This window comes from Cyrtonyx montezumae, unplaced genomic scaffold (assembly GCF_038088225.1).
Source record: "Cyrtonyx montezumae isolate F1298 unplaced genomic scaffold, pur_monq_1.0 scaffold_0, whole genome shotgun sequence".
In the NCBI taxonomy this organism is placed as follows: Eukaryota; Metazoa; Chordata; class Aves; order Galliformes; family Odontophoridae; genus Cyrtonyx; species Cyrtonyx montezumae.
In genome coordinates this window covers 44,327,002-44,349,708 of record NW_027071824.1, presented here as the reverse complement: position 1 = coordinate 44,349,708, position 22,707 = coordinate 44,327,002, and the positions used below count along the sequence as shown (strand labels likewise).

Genomic DNA, 22,707 nt, shown 5'->3' with positions numbered 1-22,707 from the left:
GAGATCGTTTGGGAGAACCTGGAGCTCTTCCTACAGCAAACATATACAATAAAGCCAATGCTATGGTTCTATGATCACAGCTCTGGGAATAAAAAAAACTCACTGCAGTACAGCGGCCCTATCACAGGCATGGTTGAAGAGAGTATTTGAACAGCCTCAGTGGCAAGTTTCTAAAATCAGTATGTCCCAGCAAACCACCTACAGATGAAAATCACTAGTTTTGATACTTTAAGGCATCAGAACTAACGTCTATAATTAGGTGGACACAGAAAATGTTGACAAAATGAACTTGTCCTTGACCTATTAGTTTATTTAAAAAACCTTCTGTTCCTTAAACTTACATACATAAGGGAATGTTGTAGATATTTGATCCTTTCTCTGTTGTTCAACAATGTGATTATGTCAAAAGCGATCAAAGAAACTTAAGCGAGCAAAAGAAACACATCCATTGACTGAGGGAAAGTGTTCTGTAGTGTTACATTCTCAGAACAAAAGCACACCACCATTTTTCAGAACAAAACTGTGTAACACCACCACAAAGGTGATTGAAAGGATTTTGATTGCAGTCAGCACTGACTGAAATTAAGAACCATAATTTTACAGTTCTTTCATATTACCCTTTTCTCAGCTACAGGCATTTGAAGTTGCCTGGCTACTTAGGCATTTGAAAAGCCAGTTTGCAAGGCATTTTGGTTTGCTAGTTGCCATTGTCAGAAGAACCTTAAATAATGTTCCAAATTCACTGATCCAAAAATCTGTAATCTTTTGAGTTCTAAGGACTTTAATGGAGTGCAATCTCTAAATTAGGGCAAAGAGAAAAATTTATTTTACTCTTCATTTTTCACTCAAACACAGATTTTAATCTCTGTGCAAAATGTATGAATTTTCTTCAAGCTTTTCTGTTCTTTTACATTAATAACTTTGCAATAAAATCTGCATTGGTTTTAATTAATTGTTGATCTGTTCGAAGCCCTTTGTGTATGTACTCACACACAAAAGGTGCCAGAAAGTTTAGATGGGACTAATTATTCTGAGCACATTTTTTTGCCATGAGGCAGCCACGATTCTGTGTACAGTTTTGGATTTATGGCTCTAATGCCTGCTCAATCCAACAGTGGCATGCCTGAAAAGTTATTGATCCTGGCACAGAGCATACATTGCTCAGAACATGTCTGCCTGCTTCCTCACTCTGCAAAAAATAATTGCGCAGAGGAAAGAAGAATAAGGCCCTAAAAAGAAGAAAATAGGTGTGGGTTCTCAGCATGACTGGGATAAGACAACATATCATTATCAAATTAAGCACAACTAATTTTCCCTATATTGCCAAACACACAATTCACTAGGACAAAAGCCTGAAATCCTTTTTACATTCACATATGAAGACACGCACATTAATGGATCTCAGGATCAGTTTGAAATTCCTTTAAACACAGTATGTTTCTCCAGAAGAAGAAGAAAATTTGCAAGACAAGATAAGGCTAATGTTGAAGAAGTGCCTCTTTGCTCCTTTTAACCTAGACATGCTGTTTAAAGGTACCATTTATCATCATCACTATTCCGCACATCCAGCAACAGCCTAGAAAAGAGTGCAAAAAATTCCAGGATGAAGGACACCATCTTTTCAGCAAGCATCTGGGTAACATTTGCACTTCTTCCACACTGTGGGAAGGAACAAACCAGGCTCTGTACACATCATTGTGATGGCCCATAATACCGAGTCAGATGATGGCAATGACTTCCGAGGCCATTTGTCAAGGATTTCTGGCACTACCGTGATGAGATCTCGATGCAGTACTTCCATACTAGATGTAGATGTTGCCAGAATGCAAGTAAACTTGGTAACTGACTGTCACAAGTCAGCCAAGGAGCAGTATGCTGCTAGCAAGCAGCTCAGGCACTCTAGTCTAGGAGGAGAGTAAAAAAGGAGCGTGTCTGCAGCACTGGGAACAACAGTCCTTGTTCTCCTGCCTTGAGTGAAAGTAAACAAGTCCATTGTTCTCTGACTTTGCCAAACCTCAAAGTATAATGCTAGAAGGAAAAAATAAGTTTTACAGAATTGAGCATATACAAGCCTTTTCTTCCCTTCATAAATTGTATGTTACACAAGTTGAAACTGCTGAACTGTTTACAGTATGCTATATATATAATGGCACGCTTAAACGCTTTCAAAGAGATAGAACATTTCAGGAATGTCTCTGGTGTTGAAAAAAGCTAATGTATTACAAATCATATAATATTTTAATTCAGAAAAAATACGTTTGGGTGTTTTGATCTAGTATTATAAGGGTTAGGAAACTGAAGGAGGATACCATGAAGCATGACTGTTGCACTAGTCTGCTTCAGATACATATTGTGCAAGGCATTATCGCTGCAATTAGAGTCACAAAAATGCATATTTAGTTTTTGTACATTAAATACTACACCTGTGAACCTATGTAAAAGATATACAAAATATAAGTGTCATCAGGACTGTATATTTCAAACCTTTTAAAATAAACAGAAAGTATATATATATATTTATAGGTTGGCATATAGGTTGTAATTTCAGTGTCAACACTAGCACAATTTGTCTCTTCTAAATACAGATCTGTATACTTCCTAGTCCAACACATGCACCTACAGACACATGATCATGCATACAATTTTATGTTCTGCTGTTTGCAGAAGAGTCAGAATATACAGCACTATACATTGTTTCAACTCAAAATTGTTAGGCAAATTAAGAAAGATGTTGTTCAAAATAAATTCCTTGTGAGCTAGTGATAAAAAAAAAATTGGAGAAAACCAGGGGTATCATTATTTCACCTCAATAAAAACACTGAAGACCATGGTGATGACCTAAGATTCAAAATGTTTTGTCCAGCATGTGATGGAGTCATTCTTGAACAAGATAGGACAGTGTAGAGCTGGTTGCTACAACACATATTGTACACAGTTATAGTGAGGTGCAGAGCTTTCACAACTCCATTCAGCCCATTTCTGGGTTCAGACTACTGAGGTCTCTGACCTAAAGGAGACAGAGCAGTTGTATGCTGTCCTTCTCACAGCTGGCGGTGCTGATGGTGATCTGGATGCCCATCTGGAAGGTAGGCGTCTATTTGCTGGTCGGGCCGGCCGGGAGAAACCCTTCCCACTTGAACATTTATTTGGCACAGATATCTAGAACACAAAAGCAGATCCTTGATTTAACGAGTTACAGCAGTAGAAGTCCTTCAGGGAATGCACTGGGAATGCAGGAAGACATTTAGGGTGACCATAGAGCAGGTGGTCTGAAGCTATTAAAAGGAACAAAGCAATGCATAGAATGCAAAAGAACAGGCATTTCTATGTATAGGGATTCTCACTTCAGTTGCAGTTTAAAATATGTGGAGACAAGTGTCAGATACAAGGAAAAGGACAAAATGTTAAGGCAAGTCAAAACTGAACGCTCATTTTTCCACTTGCTTTCATTTTTGGAAGTGCCAAAGCTGAACATTCATTTTCCATTTCCTTTCATTTTTGGAAGTCTTGTGAATGAACCTTCAGCATCTTAGAGTATGATCTACATTCTTTTTAGGTACTTTTTGATAGCTTCTATTTCAGCAGACACATTTTGCTAAGAACTCTCTTTCTATTAGCACGGCACAAAGCTGTTTATAGTTGGTAAATAATTCAGAATGATTATTTATTAATGCAGTGTCAAGTCTGCATTCCTTATATGTACAGGAAAAACAACAGACCTTGATCTTAGCTACAGTAATATAAATCTGAAATAATGAAGATAAACCTCCATGCTTCATGCCAGGTGTAGTTTTTCACATCTTTGTGACATGAAAGCTGCGGGACCTAGAATGGAATCTCCTAACCAGGCAGTATTCTACACTTACTTTACACAACATAAATGACAACATGAAGTGTGAGTCTATGGAGAAAATAATCCAGCTGGCTTAGTTAAGTTATTCTGGGCTCACATCAATGCAAATTCAGTCGTTATCTCGTCATTATTTCTTCCTTACATATTTATTGATGAAATTCCATTTTCCTATCAAACTTTCTCTGGATGAGAAAGAAATCAAAGGATTCATGTGCTTTCCTCTATGCTGTTAACAAAGATGTTTCTGCTAAGCAAGATGTTGCATCACTGTAAGGCTGACATAAAAGCACGCAGAAGGAAACCTACACGCTCAGATTCTCAGCTGTTTAAATCCACATACCTCCACCAAAGTCTGTGAATTTGTGACAGTGTATAAGGCATACCAGCTGACAGTCTGAATCTGTCTAAGTTTGTCAGCTCTAAACATATTTGCCTTCTTGCTTCTGATACAGTAAGGGACACGTACATTTGCATTCTTCGGCCAAGGAGTTCTACAGGAAAATAGATCTTTCCTTCTCTGAGGCCTTTTACAAAATGTGTAACTTACAGAATATTTAAAGAAAAAAACAACCATCTGTTTCTTTTTTCATTAAGAATGTTGGCAAAGGCAGCACTTCTAAACTCTTGCAAATACATTCAGCCAAATAAAAGTTAATGAGTAATGCCATACTCTTCTGTTCTTGTGAGTTTACGCTTTAATTCATAGAACAAGCAGAGCTGTGAGTAAGAGGAGGTTGCTTAATTCCAGGAAGCTCTAAATAAAAAACACCCATTTTCATGGTCAGTTCCAAGGAAATCCTGAACCAAGCAGCACCCAGGACTCTGAAGAATGCTGCCTCAGCCCTCTAGGATTTTGACATGGCAGAGTGGTCTTAAGTCATTTGAGAAGGCTTATGAAACAAGTATCCAGCTAAAGGAAGGAGGGAGAGAATTAAAATCTGATTGTGATTTTCACTAGTTCAAACCCTGAATTGTTGCTAATACCTAGTTTTACATAGCAGCAGCAGAAGCTACAGTCTGGCAAGCAAGTTCGCTAGTCTCGCCTACTTATGATTCATCTAGATCCTAGCTAAGGTATCAGTTTTTACATAATTCTTTACAGTATCATGACACTTTAAAATCTGAAGCTAAGTATAAAACTGAATTATTTTGTTCTTGCCATTCTTTTGAACCTTACCTCTGGTAACTTCTGTCTGTCCTTTCCTTGCTTCAGTTGCTGCCCAATATGCCTGACTGAATTCCTCAGAAATTCTTGCTTTCCTTGCTCAGTCGGAAGCATTTCTAAATACTGATTCAACGTCTCACAACTCCCATCAGTGGTTTCGGAGTTTGCCCGTGTCCACTTATCTTTGCAGTATTTTGCATTACATGGAGAAGTCACTGTGGATTTTTCATAGTTTTTCAAAAGCTTTTCAACAACACCATAGTTTGATCTTGAGTCAGCTGAACGCGGGCGACCGGATAAATTACTCGGTCTCCAGTCATGCTCGTGAAGCATGTGCCTGTAACCACTAGTATTTGGAAGTCCATTTATTTGCTTTTGTTGCCCTGCTGTTCTGACAGCTTTGCTGGGCTTGTTAGTTTCTTGTTCTTTTGCTGCAGAGGACTTGGGATTTGAAACACAAGATGTATCTACAGTTTCCATCCTGCTAATAGCAGAGCCACATCTTGGGCTGCAGGGTTTGTGGTCTTCTAATGTTGTGCGAGTCACCTGGTTTTCTTGCAACGTATTATTACGTTTATCTGTGTGAAATACAGTCCGGTTAAACTCATCAATCTTTGCTGCTAAAGTTTCATTTCTCTGAGTCTTCCCCAAAATATAACCAGCGTCTCCCAAAAGATCATTGTGCAGGGCAGCAGGGACATAAAAGTCATTACTGTAATAAGGACTGCAGTGAGACCTGGAACTTTGTTTCTGGTGCATTCTGTTGCTGTGTGCCATATTTCCATCTGAACAACTCTTCTGGGCTGACAGTGGGGACGGCTCACTTTTACTGTCTTTACCAACATCATATGTCCATGTGTTGTGGCAGAAAGTTGGTACAATGCACTCATTTTTGGTTACAGGTATTGCAGCAGTTGCCATCACAGGAACTTTCCCAGCCTTCTCATTTGCACAGGCCACTGGAGTTTCAATTAGTTTTACAGATGAAGGATTTGTCAGTTTCCTTCCACTCCTACAGTCCTGAACCTTGCAATTGCTTTTGGTGCCTGGATCTCTCACTGGTGCTTCGGAAAGCTGTACAGCTGCGGAAAGTGAGTTTGTTAGGAGCCGAGAAGTGCTTCTTGGAGGAACTGGTGGAGCTTCTTTCTGTTGCCAAGGTCTGAAAACTTCTCTGTTGCTAGTAAGACTACCATAAGACATATCCTTCAAAACCTTGGTGGAGCTCATCAGATTCTTCCTATTATTACGTTCCTCTGTTTCAAAAGCAACTGAAGACTGTGATTCGCTGTTGGACAAATGGTTCATCTCAGGCAGAATAACCGTGTTTTGGGTTTCTTCAAACTCCCCCAAGAAAGGAACTGACTTCATTCTGGACATAAAAGGAGAGGTATTTTAGGGATGAGCTAGAAAGGTATTCCCTAAGGGAACCTCAGCATGGATTATTCTCCCTATGAGCAGTATTTTAACGCTGGCTTCTTAATAGGCTTTGGGAGCTGTACCACTGTAGCTGATAAAATTCACTCAAAACAAACGAGAATGCGAAGAAAGCTCAACACAAGGAATCACATGTTCCTTTCCCTAGCCACTAAAATTGTTTACTTATTTTCTTAACTATCCTATAGCAGAGATTCCCTGTCAGGTGCTTTCTGACACATCTCCAACATTTAAGGCTAAATCTGGGATTAATGTCAGAAACTTCCCATCTTAACATACAGTACTGTATAGTACAACACAGATATGGGATCAGGGCAGACAGAAATATCTGTTCCCTTTCCCAAGCCTCCATATAGCCATTATAAACACATATAATTTTATCTCATACAAGAACTTATCTCATTTTGTAGGTTCTACAGATAAACTTCATTTTACTAGTGAAATGTGGCCTGTACCATATTTCAGCACATTTCATTTGAATGAGCTAATACCGAAAGACAGAGAGGATAGAACCTGATCAGCTGCTGATAAATTCAAGAGCAAGCCTCCCTTGAAAGTGAACAAGAGCACAGACTTCTATTCATTTTCTTCCTCTAAGATAAGGAGTCCAAATATGCTTTTACCTTCTGTGGTTAGACTTCTTCCGAATTTCCTCTTGATAGCTGCATAGTTCTTCACTAACTCTGGCAAGTTCTTTAAGAGCCTTTGTAAATATGAGAATAGGTTGTTTTTTTTTAGCATAAGCCTTTTAAATAGCATCTCCAGAATTATTTTGAAACTTGTGGTGATTTGCATTTAATAGTCACAGCAGAAGAAAGCAGCATGGGGAAAGATAAAAATGGTTATGAACTGAGGTAAAGCGCACGCTATAAACACATTTAAACAGTAAGAAGATGCACATCAGCAGACTGAGGAGGAAGTAGAGAGAGAGCCTTGATGGGAGAATAAAATCAGGTTAACGTTAGCAGACCAAAGCTCTCAGTATTTTCTTCACCCTCGTAACTGAAACATCTAATATTTTACTTACTGTATTGAGATCACCAATACAGCTCTTGGCATTTTTCTTGGAAGTTTTGATGCTGAGGCTGTCTTCAAGTTCCTCATGGCTCTCAAAGCCCAGATTGTCCATTAACAGAGTATCGTTTTTTCTCTTGGTTCTGATTTCTTTGCATTCAGGTCCTGTTTTACTCAGCAAACTCCATCTTTCCATCCCATCATTTACCACATTGTGTTGATAGTCCAGCTCTACCGCGTCACTCTTTTCTGAAGTAGGAGAACGCATGGACAGCTGCAGCATCTTGCTCTGAATATCCTTACTGTCATGGACATTCATATTGTTCTCCCTTCTAAGTTTTACCTCCTGGTAAAGCTGAAAAAACAACAGAACCATCTATTAAATCACAGTACTCTGATGAACTTTTGAAACAATCAATCCAACAAACAACAATCTTCTATTTCAAATGATGCTTCATGTGGTAGCACTAAGTAGAAAAAATTGATATATGCGTTAGTAGAAAAACCTTGAGTCACAGAGCATGATAGTCCATAGGATGTTATTGCTATAGGATGTGGAAAGGGAGGTTACCATTGCCTTTGCCATGGTTTTAATAAATGGCTGGTAAACATATGATAGGATTCCAAGAGACCTCATGAGGCCAATGTCCAGCCAGAAGCTGTATGATTGCCTCCAAGTAATATCAGCACATTACGTGGTGAACGCAGCTCTGATGTGCTGCATGGGGAATGTGAGTGCACGTGAACGGGAGAGAGGGCTCTACGTTACAGCCTGGTAAAGTATATTAGTTTAAAGAGGGGAAATGAGTTCTCATCACACACAGTGCCATCTGCACTAAAGCACTCTTCTGGTTCTCTGACAAAAGGAATTCTTCCCTGTGACTTCAGCAATAAATTAGTACTCCAGAATGGCACTATTTGGCAACGTGCTGTCACCACCCTATTTTCTTTCTATCTGTTGAGAACCAGTGGCTTTACTAGTAAATGAAAAGGTGCAAATTCCTGTCAACCAGCATATTCAAACCAAAGAACTGTGATAAATGATAATGTAGAAAAAATAGCAACATCATAAATCTGCTTACATTATCATTTCTAGTGCCAAGAATCCCATGGCTCCTTATAAACATTCATTCTTAATTTGCTCTTATGAAGAAAGACCAGAGCAAGCACCTTCAAATAGCCATCTGCCTGCTCTCTTCTTGTGCACTGTCCTTTTGAAAGAACAGTGAAAAAGAATGACAATGTGAAGAACACGGGACCATTTCATGAGTAGTTGTGAATCAGAAGTACTCTCATTTTCAGAGACTCAACACTTGACCTCCTCTGAGGCTTTCAAAATTTGCTCTCAAAGCCCAACTGTTCAAGGGACCTAAGGGCTAAACTTTGTAATACCCAGTAAATGAAGGCCTCATTTGGATTCAACACAGCAGCATGTGGGAAGGATATTAACTCAGCAATATCTCTTAAACCATGATAGTCCTTCCTGGAGAAATCTTTCACGGAAGTTTGTATTTGGTGGGCTAAAGAAAACTACCAAACAAAATTACAAGCTGACAAGGTAGCATAAGCCTTGTTTACGAAAAACTTTTGCAGATGATAATATTTAAAAAAGGGATCTCCCCTTTTCTCCAGACGTGGCTTTTAGTGAAGAAATGCCAGGCAACTGAAATCAAGGGCAGCTACAGTCAGAGCTTAAAAAGAGACCTTAGGATGTCAATAACTTTGGGGGTATCATCTCAGGTTTTGTCTGGTCTTGTATTTCCCCTCAGCTCCATTCCATTCTTCATCTCTTTTCTTGTTTGTGACATTTTCCTTATCCATATGCTAACAAAAAAATATTGAACAAACATGGTCTTCATATCCATTGTCATGACTACTAATAATCTGAACATCATTTCACAGCACATTGCTATCATTTCAAAATAGCTCATAAACCTAATAATCTTACGTACACAAGTCACATTAAGAACTTCTGAACACCTTTACCTTGATAATGAAATTAGGTAAGACAGCACAGAAACGTCCTAACACAGAAGATAGAATGTAGTGAAGATTGTCACACCAAAGTTTGTAAAAACTTCAGGTAAAATATAGGAGAGCTGATGTGAAGTAACATTGCATGCTGAGGACACTGTATGGCTGCAGTTCATTTTCCATCTTGTACTTCCATGTGAGCAGTCTCTGCCACACATTCCTGTGTTGCTCAGCCATGGGGAGGTGTTGGCAGAAAGTAAGCAAAACTACTCCATGCGTACATTAGCATGAAAAATGTGGAAAACTCAGTGACAAAAAAGCTTGTCTCTATGTTCTGCCAAGGCAGATTCAATTTATGTGTTTCAGGACGCCAAAGTGTTCTACATAAGTGACTATTTTGGGGTAAAAAAAGTAATAAATAATTACTTAAATTATTTCTAGAAGGAGATGTCTTAGAATATGGCAGGAAGTGAATATTCGTTAGTATGCATAAACACAAGTGGTGTCAGGGCTTTTGTGCTATTTAATGTAGCCATTTTCTCTACTAAATGTTGTCCATAGATGGAGCAGGTTTTTGACAGAACAGTTCTGCATCATACAGAGATTGATGCATTACATTCCTTTTACCATTACCATTTATCCTACCAGACTTGTACCACGAATTGACACCTAGATTTTTTTGTTACAAAATATGCATTTTCCTATACTTCATACATTCAGATCTGTTTAGCATGTCTGTACTTGCAAAAAGCATGTATGAAATGAGCACCATGGCTCAATGCCAAAAGAACTGGCACAAGCATATACAGCCAACAATACAGTAAATTTGACATAGTTATGCTTAATCTCCTGCTTCATATTTCTGAGTATTAAATGAGCAACTGCAAATACTGATTAATCCCAGGCTCTGCATCCTATTATCAACTATCACAAAATCCCAGTGACTAATAGGAAATAGGATATAACTCAGCGAAAAATAAATTGAAGTGGTCTCTAGTTGCTGAAAATACTTAAGTAAAAATGTTAGTGTTCAGAGTTTTGTTTTAAAGTACCTCTTCAATTTTCTTTTGCATAACTTTCCACTGACATTCCCATTCTTTCCTTTCATTGTCAAATTTTTCCAGCAGTTCCATTTTCTCTTTATTCCAGTTCCTTTCAGTGTTCTCCAGTTGTTTACGCAGGTCCATGGTTATGGTCTGTGTAACAGCAACAAAAACAGCTCTGCCTTTTTCTTTCTTCCCTGAAGGTTTCCTGAAAGATTATCAGATTTAGTGTTGTCTTCCATTCTAGCTTCCCAGAAAAAAAGAAGCAAGTAAATAAAACCCAAGAATAATTAATTTAAATGTGTTTGCAGGAGACAGCAGCACAAGACTGCACGACATATATCTGCAGCATGACAGGAACATAGAAGAACTAAATATTGTAGGACAAAACTCCAGGAGCAGACAGATCCAATATGAAAACAGGAGGATGGATGCACAATCTGCATCACAGGATTCACTACTGTCTTCATAGCAGTTTGTGAACCAAGGCTACTTCATATTTTTGCTGTTACATCTCACTATAAACATGCTTTCTGTGAAATCTGACTCTGTGTAATACTTAATGGCACGTCAGGACCTTGGGATCCTGCAAGGTCTGTCCTTGAGGGTGAAAGATATATTTATTTTTGTTCAAAAGACAACGACAAGTGTAAACGTATCATGTTTGCTGATGCACCCCTTTCACAAATGCATTTAGCATGAGAAAGACTGACAATCTTTCGGCAATTGAAGAGTGTGAACTTTATACACGAGAAGAGAATTCTCACGGCTATATGGATGCTTTAGAATACATGAAGAAAAACAGAAGAGAAAAGCTAGAAACAGGTAACAAACACATACATGCAGTAGAAAGCATCATTCTGACTGCTGTCCCCTATTAAGAATTTATGTACTTTGGATTCACAAACCTACATCTATAAATGCCAGATCCAGGACCAGCATAGGGAAAACTGGAAACAGTTATCCGATAGCTCTTAACTCTTTCAAAGCCTCACTCAGAGCATTTGATCATTCATTTGATCCTCTTCAGATACCTTTAGTTTCTTACTATGAATTGATGAAAAAGTATTAATATAAACAACTAAATCTTTTAAGTATTTTGGATCTGCTCATTTGACTTGGAAACATAACTGTTCCAGATTTTATGGGCTTAGTATTCTTCCTGCTTTGTTAGGCTTGCAACAGAAGTTCCAGTATTGCCTGCACATTCACCATGCCAGCAAGGCCAAAACAACCATTACTCAGTTTCAGTGGCTACTGAAGTATAACAGCTGGTACATACCCATTGATGCTCAAGTCACTGACTGGCTCTCAAAGCATGTTGTTGCGTTACTTAGGTGGACCTGGAATCTAGTTCTGGTCATAAAATACCTCTGCATTGCTTTTGTCTCCTTCCAGAAGCCAAGTGTACAGGCAGGCAAATGAATTATCAGAGCATGAACAAGGGTTAAGCTCTGGTTTACCTTCCTGGAATTTGTTATTTTCCCTTACTGATAGACAGTGACCATCAGCTCACAGGAACTGCCCATTTTACCACCCACATCTTCTTTGATGCAGTATATATTCACACTTGAGCTTCACACAAAGCTTTTCTTCATCCCATATTGTATTGGGCCACACTTGTTGATTCAGCTGTGGCTACTATGTAATCAGTACTTACTAGTGTCTGCATTATTTCAGCTGACTGGTAAACTGATGCCAATCCTGAAGTCAGCTTCTTTCATGAGCAAGTGAGCAGAGCTCAGCTGAGCCCAGAGGGTACTCAGGTTTTGGTGCCACAGGAAGTCTTGATGCAGCATCTCACGTGGCAGCCATCTTGGGGCCAGTCCTAGCCCTCTGTCTGTAAAACCATTGATCACAAGCTCCTTGGGACTGAGGAAGCAGTCGCCAAACGTCACTTATTAACCTATTTCATAGCAGTGTAACCCTGTCACCACATAACTTGGTTTTGGAGCTTACTCTTTTAATCTCTGATTCACACCTGGCTGAGAGCTCTGAGATGATCATCTGCCCTCCTTCTACCTGCCTAAAAAATGCATGGGGCATCTTTACAAACACCCACAACTCCCTGAAATTAAGAACTGCTCAAAGACAACACAGCATTCTCATTATAAAAGAAGTCAAGCACTAGTTTGCTCATGGCTTCCTAGGGAAGATGGCCAGTCTACGGAGACTGCACCTTTCCAGGCCAAAGCTCTGGGCCAGACTTCAGCATTAACCAAAAACAACATACAAAAGAAATCCACTGCACTTGAGACCTGTTGCAATCTAAGCATCTATTGCAAAATACTTTCACAACTGCTTTAATACTCTCCCATTTTCTTAGTTCAAAGTTTGTAATTTTTAGTAGTCATTTATTTATTCCTACGTTTATACCTTTATAACTCCTCAGTACAACTCTGAGAACTAAACAACTTCTCTATTTCTGCTCCACTGAAATCTTCAAACACACGTCAGAAAGAAACAGACAAAAATAGGTAAGCACTACAAAGTAATGAACTAGAGAGGCTGGCATAATCTGTAACTTTAAGAAATGGTGATTTTAGCAGTGCACCATTGATAATAATGACTGTGATTCAATCAGCAGCATATTACTTGGAAAAAACTTAAGACTATACACCATGGTTTTTTATATATACATAAAAGAATAGATGTTTACTTCTTTCAAGCATGCATGTAGGATTGAGTAGGCCTCTGGTGGTTTCTTTGTGCTGGGAGCTACCACTGGTGCATTTGCATTCATCCTAACAACTTCCAAGCTGTTTCATATGAGATTGTAATTATAAAAAGAACTTGAGATGATCAAAATGCAATCAAGGCTTGGATGTAGCAAAGAGGTTAGTTACAGAAGTTACAGGTAGTTACTTGTACTTCTAAGATCCACAAAGTGCTTCTGTTGCTTCTTATTCTTTTCTGATTTCCGCTTGATTCAAATTCTGAGAACTGTTGCTATTGTACAGCGGATAATTTCCTCAGATAGTTTATCTCTTGATTCTGTCGTTCTGTTCACTTTTTTCTCGGTCTTTATTATTTGCTTGTTTGCTTGTTTTATTTGCTAGTAGCAATAAAATCCCATCTGTAGTTCAGATAGCATACCCTCTCTGGATGGTGCACCAAAATTTCCCCATGGGTATTGTATATAGCTTATGCAACACAAAAGGATGTCAAATGCCACATTTTAATCAGCTGTGTGGATCAGAGCAGTATCTGTGCTCCTGCAGTATTGGCATATTCTGCATGTCCTAGACAAGGTCAGAAACTCATTACAGCAATCAACTTCAAGCAAATAATCAATTTTGTCTACATCAGCCATATTTTCTCTTAACTTTTCCTTTAGTTCTCCTACCTCTCAAGAAAAAAAAAAGATTTAAGCTACTATGTGACATTACTGTTACTATTCCCCCATGTCTTACCTGCATCCTTTCTAACCACATAGAACAATTTGAAATCAACCACTACCGACTTCTCAAAATAACGTGCAGTGTCATTGTCTGAGGAGACGTTAGTTTTCAACAGAGATTAATTAGACTTGTTTTGCACAGCCATTCAGACAAAAAAAATCTTCCACTGACTTTCCATAAAATAAAAAATAAATAAGGCAATTAGCAATTAAACTATATTTCCAACAAGTTCCTGTGTTTTCAAAACCTAAGAAAATCATAAAGTAACTCAGTTGATCAGTTATAAAAGACAGGTGTCACAATACTGAGCACTTTACCATTAAAAATAGCCTGCATTTGAATGAGAGAAAAAGAGAAAGGGAGAAAAGGGAAAAGGGGGTGAAGGGGAGAAGAGAGAAAAAGTAGGAAAAAAAAGTGTTCAAAATGATAACTGTCAACCCTGCTACGTTGATATATCTATCTCTGCTAAAAAAACTGAACTAATGCCAAATCTTTCTCTAAGAATAGAGAATATGCACAAGATATATAAATCACCACAACATATAAATAGCAATATCAAAGCAATATTTAAACAGCAATTACTAAATTGCAGGGTTGTTTTTTTGGTTTCATTTTATTTTAACTGTTCAAAGATTCAAATAAGCCATAACCATACCTTTCATGGAATAAAAAATCCTTGAGAAGTTTGTCAGTCCATTTCTAAACAGCAGCGAAGGCAAGGAAATGCATAGCTAGCTGAGATCCAGTTCTGCAAATCTTGATCTTTAAAAGGAAAAAGAAAAAAGAAAAAAGAAAGCTAAGCAAGATGCAACCTTTCCATTGGGCAGCATTTGCAACTGTCTGTGAATAACTCCACAACTTTTGCAAACTGAAAAACAGTTCCGCTCAGCATCATCCCAGCAGCTGGCTTCCACGTGACGTCAGTGCACGGAGGATGGCTTTAAAGCCATCTCTTCCAACCCCCAGCTCTGTAACTTTATATCTGCTCATATTTTGTGTAAACAACTCCAAGTCCAGGACATTTTTAGGCTTTATAGTGCAGTCCAGTCTTTAAAGCTTGCCAAAGCAGCGAGTGCTAACGTTACAGCTATGACAATAAGGCAATTTTAGGTTGCTTTTATTAGAGTCCATGTTGTGAAGGAAGATTCTTTTCTGCCTCCCAGCCCCAGCTTCCAGGGTTATACGTCGTAGTATGATCATTCTGAGCTTTGCAACTTGATCCTCGTAAACTGCTTTGTAAGGGGAGTGTGTTTAAAGCAGCAGTTTTTTTGGTTAATAGCTATCTGCAAGAGCTAAAAGCAAACCACTCCTCCCTGAAATCTTTTTTTTCCCCTCTTGAGTGCACTAGGACTTAATGCTCAGTAATTCTGCCTTTTCTGTGTAATCCGACTGTCCTGCATTCTGGAAATGGTGACAATGGTTTCTTTAGGATATACTCAAATATTCCTGCAACTTCATAAGGATTCTGGATTAGAGTCTCTCATCTGTTATGATAATTCGTGTCTCAGCAAAGTGAAGCACTTGCAATTGGATGGAAAATCTCCTTTGCACAGGGAAACTCAGCCCTGGTGTAACGCTAACAAGGAACATCCAAAAGCACCTCAGCCTGGTAGCAGGCTTTTCTTGTTTTATAAGAAATAGCAAAGCAGGTTTCAAGGAAAACACATTTTTTTCTCCTTATATGGTCTAGCTGTACTTACATTACTTGGGTGCTTATTCTGCCCCTGTGTGACAAAAGTAATGGGACATGGGCTACTAGAGAAAATTTAAAAGACAATCTCAAAGTGAACTAAGATGCCCAAGTACATGACTGTATGTCCTTGAAGAAAAAACTCCTGTAACCATGGGGGAATTACAATTTCCCATACGTAAAAGCGTGACACTCTAGGGAGGTTGCTTCCCAGCAGGGCAGCTGGTAAGGCTGGCAGTGGACCCAGGTTCCCAGGGGCAGCCCAGAGGCACAGCTTTAGCCCAGGTGCCATGTCTGCTCCTCCTCAGCACAGCTGCACTGTGCAAACAGACATGATCTGAAGTCCTTTTTTCCCCCCAGATTTCCCATTAGCATTGGCTATTATGTACCTCATTGTGCTATGTCAAGTACAGCAAAGCAAAATTAAAGGAAATAATGGACTAGATCTCAGACTTGAGTTCTCACTCAGGCAAAATCCTACATTTCCATTGGTGTGAGGAACTAAAAATGTGTGAGGGTTTGTAAAACAGCAGCTTGTAGTAAGCATTCTCTTAATTGATAAGAATGTCCCTCAATGCTCCTCATATCTTCTGGTAACTGAAAGGGCACTGGAAAAGATTTTTTCCTACTTCTTACTCAATGGAGGCCAGGCAGAATATGGTCCTGCATGGCTGTATGTTCTGTTTCATGCGTTGTTTTGCACGATGATGCGTGGAGAAAGGAAACTTCTTGACCTATCCATAGCACTGGAAGGACATTTCAAAGACAGCTCCGGGCTGAGTAGGCAAAACTAGACAGTGCTATGCATAAGTCAAAGGGCCATGCTAATCTCCTTCTAATAAGGGAAAGGTGAAACAAAGTTGAGGAAAAAAACAAAACACAAAACAAGATAACACCAGAAAATGCAGTGAAAGTGGCTTTCTGGGCTATTGCACATGGAAAAAAAGTAGGAAGACCATTGTAGGTTAATCACATCTGACACTCTGCTTCTGTAGGCAAAGCATTCTTTGTCCATACCTAGTATCAGCTCTGCTTGTGCTAGAAGTCAGTAACTCAACAGAACAAGTGTAAGGTCATGTTAAACAACTCCTCAGCTAAATTTTTCTTCATTGTGCAAGACTGAAGCCAAAGAAGCATGAGTTTCAGCATGGACTATAAACAGATTACATATTCAGAAGTGTGTGCTCTGGTTAACAGTTTGCATTCAAGATCATTTCAGAGCATCTTCGGTCTTGCTGTACTAGCTCAGGGACAGCAAACCCTTTTTGCTTTATTAACATGAACCAGGTAACAAGAGAGAAGAACAGCACTGCTGCCATTGTAGTTAACTCAAATTCTATACAGCAGATCCTTATAAAGTTATGTTTTGCACCTCAGTATTATTGACAAATACATATCCAGCAGTGGATAGAGGTCAGGAAACATGCAGACAGGAATACAAATTCTGTATAACCATCATGCGTTTCAGCAATCATCTATATCTTAGCAGAGAAATAAAGCCAACAAAACGTTGTGTCATGTCACTTCTCCAGGGGTACATTGGAAATCAGTGGCAGATACTTTACATGTTTACTTTAAATAGAGCCACTGTAATTTTCCCCATAGGCAACCGAATGTGTAATGGCAAAAGTTGAGTTTGAATATCACTACCCCCAGCATTATATCAGAGACAGAAATGTAAGCCAATGGGAGTTAGGCTCTTGATACTGACGTCTTTAAAGTCTCTTACTCGCCTATCAAATTCTGAGGTGATTAAGGGGAAGGGCATATAATATCCTAAAGCTCTGCTTGTTTCTGTAAACAACTCTGGAAGTTCATGCGCAGTTCATCTCTTTCTATAACACATATTTACACAGCCACAGTTTTGGACATTTTTTATTTTCCGACTGTCAGGCACATTTCTACACTTTAGCACCTGCTCACTTCTGGTTTAGATACTGTAGCAGTGGTGACATGTGTCATCAGACACTTATCCTCTCTCTAACCAGACCTTCAGGCATGGATATTTTTGGTTGAAAGAAATACCAATGGATCCTAGAGAAGATGATCTTTCTAACATCATGGGAATTTTTCAGTAAAAGAAAATATTTAAAGAGGTATTTTCTCAGAGTATTCGGAAATGTCTCTAAATAGGAAAGAATATATTTCTCTGGTTGAGTTAAAGAAAAAAAAAACATCTACATTCTAAATGACAAAAATTTGTCTGATTTACTTCCAAGGTACACCATGTAAAAGTATCAGAATTAGATCAATACATGCAAGCTCCTTTCTTTATGAAAGAACATGGAGTGAATTATCTGGGGACCCAGGAATCAGAAATCTAATCTTTCAGAGAAACTAAGGCAATCTTGAGGCTGAAATTCAGTAACATTTTTTTGCAAGGATAGAATATTAATTCCAGTATCAAACCCAAATTCAGATTTGTATTACGTCTACTCCACAGAACAGATTTCTGCATCCATTCCAAACAGCTTTTGCTTATTTGGTTTCTTTCATTAAGAAGTTGTGCAGCTTTTTTTTTTGTGCACTTTTAAGTAAGATTTCAACATTTACTCCTCAGCATAACGTGTTACCACGTTTACTTTAATAGCCCTATTAGCAGGGGTAAATATTACATCTCTCATTTTTACAGGGTTTGTGCAAGTCCCTGGCTGTGCTTCAGAGGAGCTGTATTTCATCAGTGAAATGCCTTGAGATGACCTGTACAGGTAAGCTGCAGCGACCTCCGAGAGCAAACCTACTTTATAAAGGTTAGTTAGCTACATGATGCACGTTTGTTCTGAGCATCTGAGCCTTTTGCTGTAAAAACATCAAAATACAAAGTCAAATCGTCTATTTTTCCTTACTACTCTTCAGAATTGCATGTTATGGAGCAGATAAACTAACAAATCACACTGTTCAGTTTGGCTCTTCTCTGCCTGACTCCCACACACTCCTGCTAGAAGATGCGGGTGTTCTCAGCTGAATTTAGCTGTTCATCTCTGAAGTGGACTTTGTCCACCACCCCTATAAGTGGAGAGAATCTGCAGCCTTTCTCGACAAGTAGAATTGTCACATTTCTTTGTGAGACCGAGCAATATCAATTTAGCACAACACAGAGGACTTATTTAGCTAAATGTTATGTTCTGGGTATTAACAGATTCTGTACTGATTTTATTAGTTTTTTCAGCAACTGTTAAAATAGAGAAAAATGGAGGGCTGTGCAGCTCTCTGCAATATTTGGTGCAAAACAGATAAGAAGTTCCAATCTGTCCCTTAAAGCTGAATGTAGGACATGAAAAACATGTTTCATTTCTCATTGGGATTTTTTTGTATCAAAGTTTGCAGGGTTCCTCACCATCCTCCTTCCTCATCACAGATTCAGACTGTGGGGACCTGCTAAAGTGATTTTGGATGCCTCAGGATCTCTTCATTTCAGACTGTAGACTGTGCAACAGCTCCCTAAACATCCATAAAAGTCTCAGCTCCAACTGGTTTTCTTGATGCCTGACAGAACTCAGATGGGGAAAGTCTGGTTCACATAAAGTAAACCTAAAACTGTATGCAAGAAAAAAATCACTGTGACTAATCAGTGGGGTAAAATTACCAGTCCTGTGCAGAGGGTATATCCACCTCTCAACTCAATAGGCTCACGTACAACTTAACTAATTTCTAAGATGCACATCTTTTTCAAATTACTTCCAAAATATACTTGATGTGTGAATTCTGTGCATTAAACTTCCTGACTATTTTACAGTAATACTATTCCTGATAAACTCAGTGTAAAGCAAACCCTTCCTCATCATCCTTATCCCTTTTCTCAGCCTTGTTGATAAAACACATGTGGGTTAAAATCTGAAAGCCCAGAACATTAGATCAGGTTTGAGCATGACTCTCTGGGACTGAGACAGTAATGTTTAAGAAAAAAAAAAAAAGATATTTTCTTCCCCCCAACAGCAGCAGTAAAACAAAAGGAAATTTAAAAAGCTAGTCCTAAGATTTGATATGTTAAGTTGAAGCCTAGAATTATTATATATTAGAGTCCAAATTGCAAAGCCTTTCGAATCAAAAAGACAAAAGATTTCTTAGTTGCTGAAAGATAGATTCATAGATACATTAGGTTGGAAAGGACCTACAAGATCATCTATAGCCCAACCATCCTCCTATCACCATCCCTACCCAACTACTAAATCAAATCCCTCAGCACCTCATCTAAACGCTTCTTGAACAGCGCTAGGGATGGTGCCTCAACCACCTCCCTAGGCAGGCCATTCCAGTGCCTGACCTCTTTCAGAGAAAAAATCCTCAAATCTAATCTAAATCTTCCCTGGTGCAACTTGTGGCCATTCCCTCTCGTCCTGTCATTAGTTATCTGGGAGAAGAGGCCCACCCCCTCCTCACCACAACCCCCCTTCAGGAAGTGGTAGAGTGCAATAAGGTCTCCTCTGAGCCTCCTCTTCTCCAGACTAAACAATCCCAGCTCCCTCAGCCGCTCCTCATAAGACTTGTGCTCCAGACCCCTCACCAGTTTTGTTGCCCTTCTCTGAACACGCTCCAGGGCCTCAATGTCCTTCTTGTAGTGAGGGGCCCAAAACTGAACACAGTACTCGAGGTGCGGCCGTACCAGAGCTGAGTACAGGGATCACCTCCCTGCTCCTGCTGGCTACACTATTTCTAATACAGGCCAGGATGCTGTTGGCCTTCTTGGCCACCTGGGCACACTGCCGGCTCATGTTGAGCCGAGCATCAACCAACACCCCCAGGTCCTTTTCCTCTCTACATTCTTCAAGCCATTCTGCCCCAAGCCTATAGCATTGCATGGGGTTACTGTGGCCAAAGTGCAGGACCCGGCACTTGTTCTTATTGAACCTCATCCCATTGAGCTCAGCCCAGCTGTTCAGCCTATCCAAATCCCTCTGAAGGGCCTCCCTACCCTCAGGCAGATCGACACATCCTCCCCACTTGGTGTCATCTGCAGACTTACTGAGGGTACACTCAATTCCCTCGTCTAGGTCATCAATAAAGATATTAAACAAGATGGGCCCCAATACCGACCCTTGGGGGGCACCACTCGTAACAGGACACCAGCTGGACTTAACTCCATTAACCACTACCCTCTGGGCACGGCCCTCTAGCCAGTTCTTCACCCAGAGAAGAGTGAACCTGTCCACACCATGGGCTGCCAGTTTCCCCAGGAGAATACTGTGGGAGACCGTGTCAAAGGCCTTGCTGAAATCTGGCAGAGAGAAAAGCAGCAAAATGGCCTTTGCTCAGTGATTTGAGAACTATCTTCAAGATTGCAGAAACTCACAGTGAAGGGAAGTTGCAACTGACCATACCTTGCCATAATATTATCTAATACGTCTAGCTCAACTTTAAGGCAATTAAGCATAAGAAACTCTTCAGAACTCTGTTAGGCGTGACATACTCTTTTAACCAGGACATCAGATGAGATTAACCAATCATCTCTTCACTTATATACTGATTATTGTTTTCTTTATCTGCATCTCAATAACCACCAAGTAAGTAAGAATGACAATATTCCCAGATAAGAATATCTATGTGAATTAAAAGAAGGTTAAGTGATTTAACTGATCAAAGCTGCTAAACTTGCTGAGAATACAAGGAAGGAGAGCTAAACAAATAAGGAGAGAAATAAAAGTTTTTGTTTAACACTGAATGCTGTGAGTTCACTATCTTTTTCATTCTCATAAAATAAATTCCATTGCCCAACCTTTGCTTACCTGTGAGGGGTTTCTTTCAAAGGATTGTCTCTCTGCTATTTCATACAGTGGGCTACAGCTCTTGGCAGGATTCTGATCATCTGGAGAGAGGCACAGAGATTAACTCTTCTCATATGGGAGTAAGTTAAGTGAACAGAGTGATGGCATAGAAAGGGAATCTTTATTGCCAGCTAGAAAAGCAGCTGCTTTATTTATTACCACTTATTTATTTATTGTTTTGGCATCAGACAAGGCAAATAGCATCATCACCCACAATTCAAGTTGGACTGCAATGTGGCCACTTTGAGCACACAGAGAACACAGACAGCTTACATCTCTCAACAGACTCCTTGCTTGCTCTGCTAGCCTCTTCTTTGTATATCTAACTCCCAGAGGCCCCAGCTCCTTGCCACATTCCCACATATGTCTATTCTATTTCAGCCATTGTTAATTTGTCCCCTCCACGGTGTCTGATCTACATAACAGAGTGCTGAAAAATACCATCAAAACCCATATACAAACTGTGAAATACAATTGCAGAATGCATATGGTTTTATTTTTCATTGCTGGCTAGAATACAAATTATTTTTCTGGGAGCAGGAACAGGAAAGAAACAGACTCTCATACCCACTCTGCGTATTCCCATTTTTTCTCTGATTTAGTGTAAATTAATGAATATTTAATTCATAGAATCATAGAATCACAAGGTTGGAAAGGACCTAACTAGATCATCTTGTTCAACCATCCACCCATTACTACTAATACCACAAGCTACTAAATGATATCTCGTAGCTCCTCATCCAGACACCTCTTGAACACTGCCAGGCACAGCGGCTCCACCACCTCCCTGGGCAGGCCATTCCAGTGCCTGACCACTCTCAGAGAAAAAGTTTTTCCTTATGTCCAATCTAAACCTCTACTGGTAGCCATTCAAAAATGATAAAAAGCAGATAAAGTGAGAAGTTTTCTGTTTACTTACCTGGAACACTATGGTGAGCAGGTTTCCTATTCTATTGGATGAATTTTTTTTTTTTTTTTTTTGCAGTTTTGTGGGCTTGTTTAGTTTTTGGCAAACAAGTAGTCTTCAGTGTTTTTACAGCAGTGACTATTACAGAAATTATGTCTCTTGCACGTCTTATCTTGGAGGATGGACAAAATAAACAAACTGAAAATAATACTACAATGAACAGTAAACGATGAATGGGTTACAGTACAAAAAACAGTGTAAAAAGGAAGACAAGTTTAAATATTGTTGTGTATGAAAGGGATGAAAATAATACAAGAATGAGAATAAGTAAAATGATAGGCTGGAACATCTGGGAAAGTAAATACAAAGACAAAGAGAACAGTCAATTAATGGAATACCAAGTCCAAAGTTTTAACAAAATAAACAGTGATTCCAACTATGCTTGAAGAGGGACCAAGTGCCCA

At 39.2% G+C, this 22,707-nt stretch overlaps 1 protein-coding gene across 1 annotated transcript; it reads right to left on the bottom strand.

Annotated features, from left to right (window-relative positions):
• Nucleotides 1-273: 273 nt before the first annotated feature.
• On the bottom strand, nucleotides 274-22,482 carry KIAA0408 (KIAA0408 ortholog). Its single transcript, XM_065734267.1, has 8 exons — nucleotides 22,256-22,482; nucleotides 21,298-21,377; nucleotides 14,540-14,646; nucleotides 10,493-10,691; nucleotides 7,480-7,821; nucleotides 7,076-7,155; nucleotides 5,031-6,387; nucleotides 274-3,159 (listed from the first exon to the last, which is right to left on the bottom strand). The coding sequence occupies exons 4-8, from the start codon at nucleotides 10,625-10,627 to the stop codon at nucleotides 2,986-2,988; spliced, it is 2,088 nt and encodes a 695-aa protein (XP_065590339.1). The 5' UTR covers nucleotides 10,628-10,691; nucleotides 14,540-14,646; nucleotides 21,298-21,377; nucleotides 22,256-22,482; the 3' UTR covers nucleotides 274-2,985.
• Between the last annotated feature and the right edge of the window lie 225 nt (nucleotides 22,483-22,707).

Excerpts from the sequence above, each read along its gene's own strand:
- KIAA0408 (XM_065734267.1), bottom strand. The coding sequence starts at position 10,627 with ATGGACCTGCGTAAACAACTGGAGAACACTGAAAGGAACTGGAATAAA. Across the intron at positions 7,156-7,479 it reads GTATTGGTGATCTCAATACA|GCTCTTAAAGAACTTGCCAG; the intron begins GTAAGTAAAATA and ends ATATTTACAAAG. Across the intron at positions 3,160-5,030 it reads ACAGACAGAAGTTACCAGAG|ATATCTGTGCCAAATAAATG; the intron begins GTAAGGTTCAAA and ends TTTGTGTTCTAG.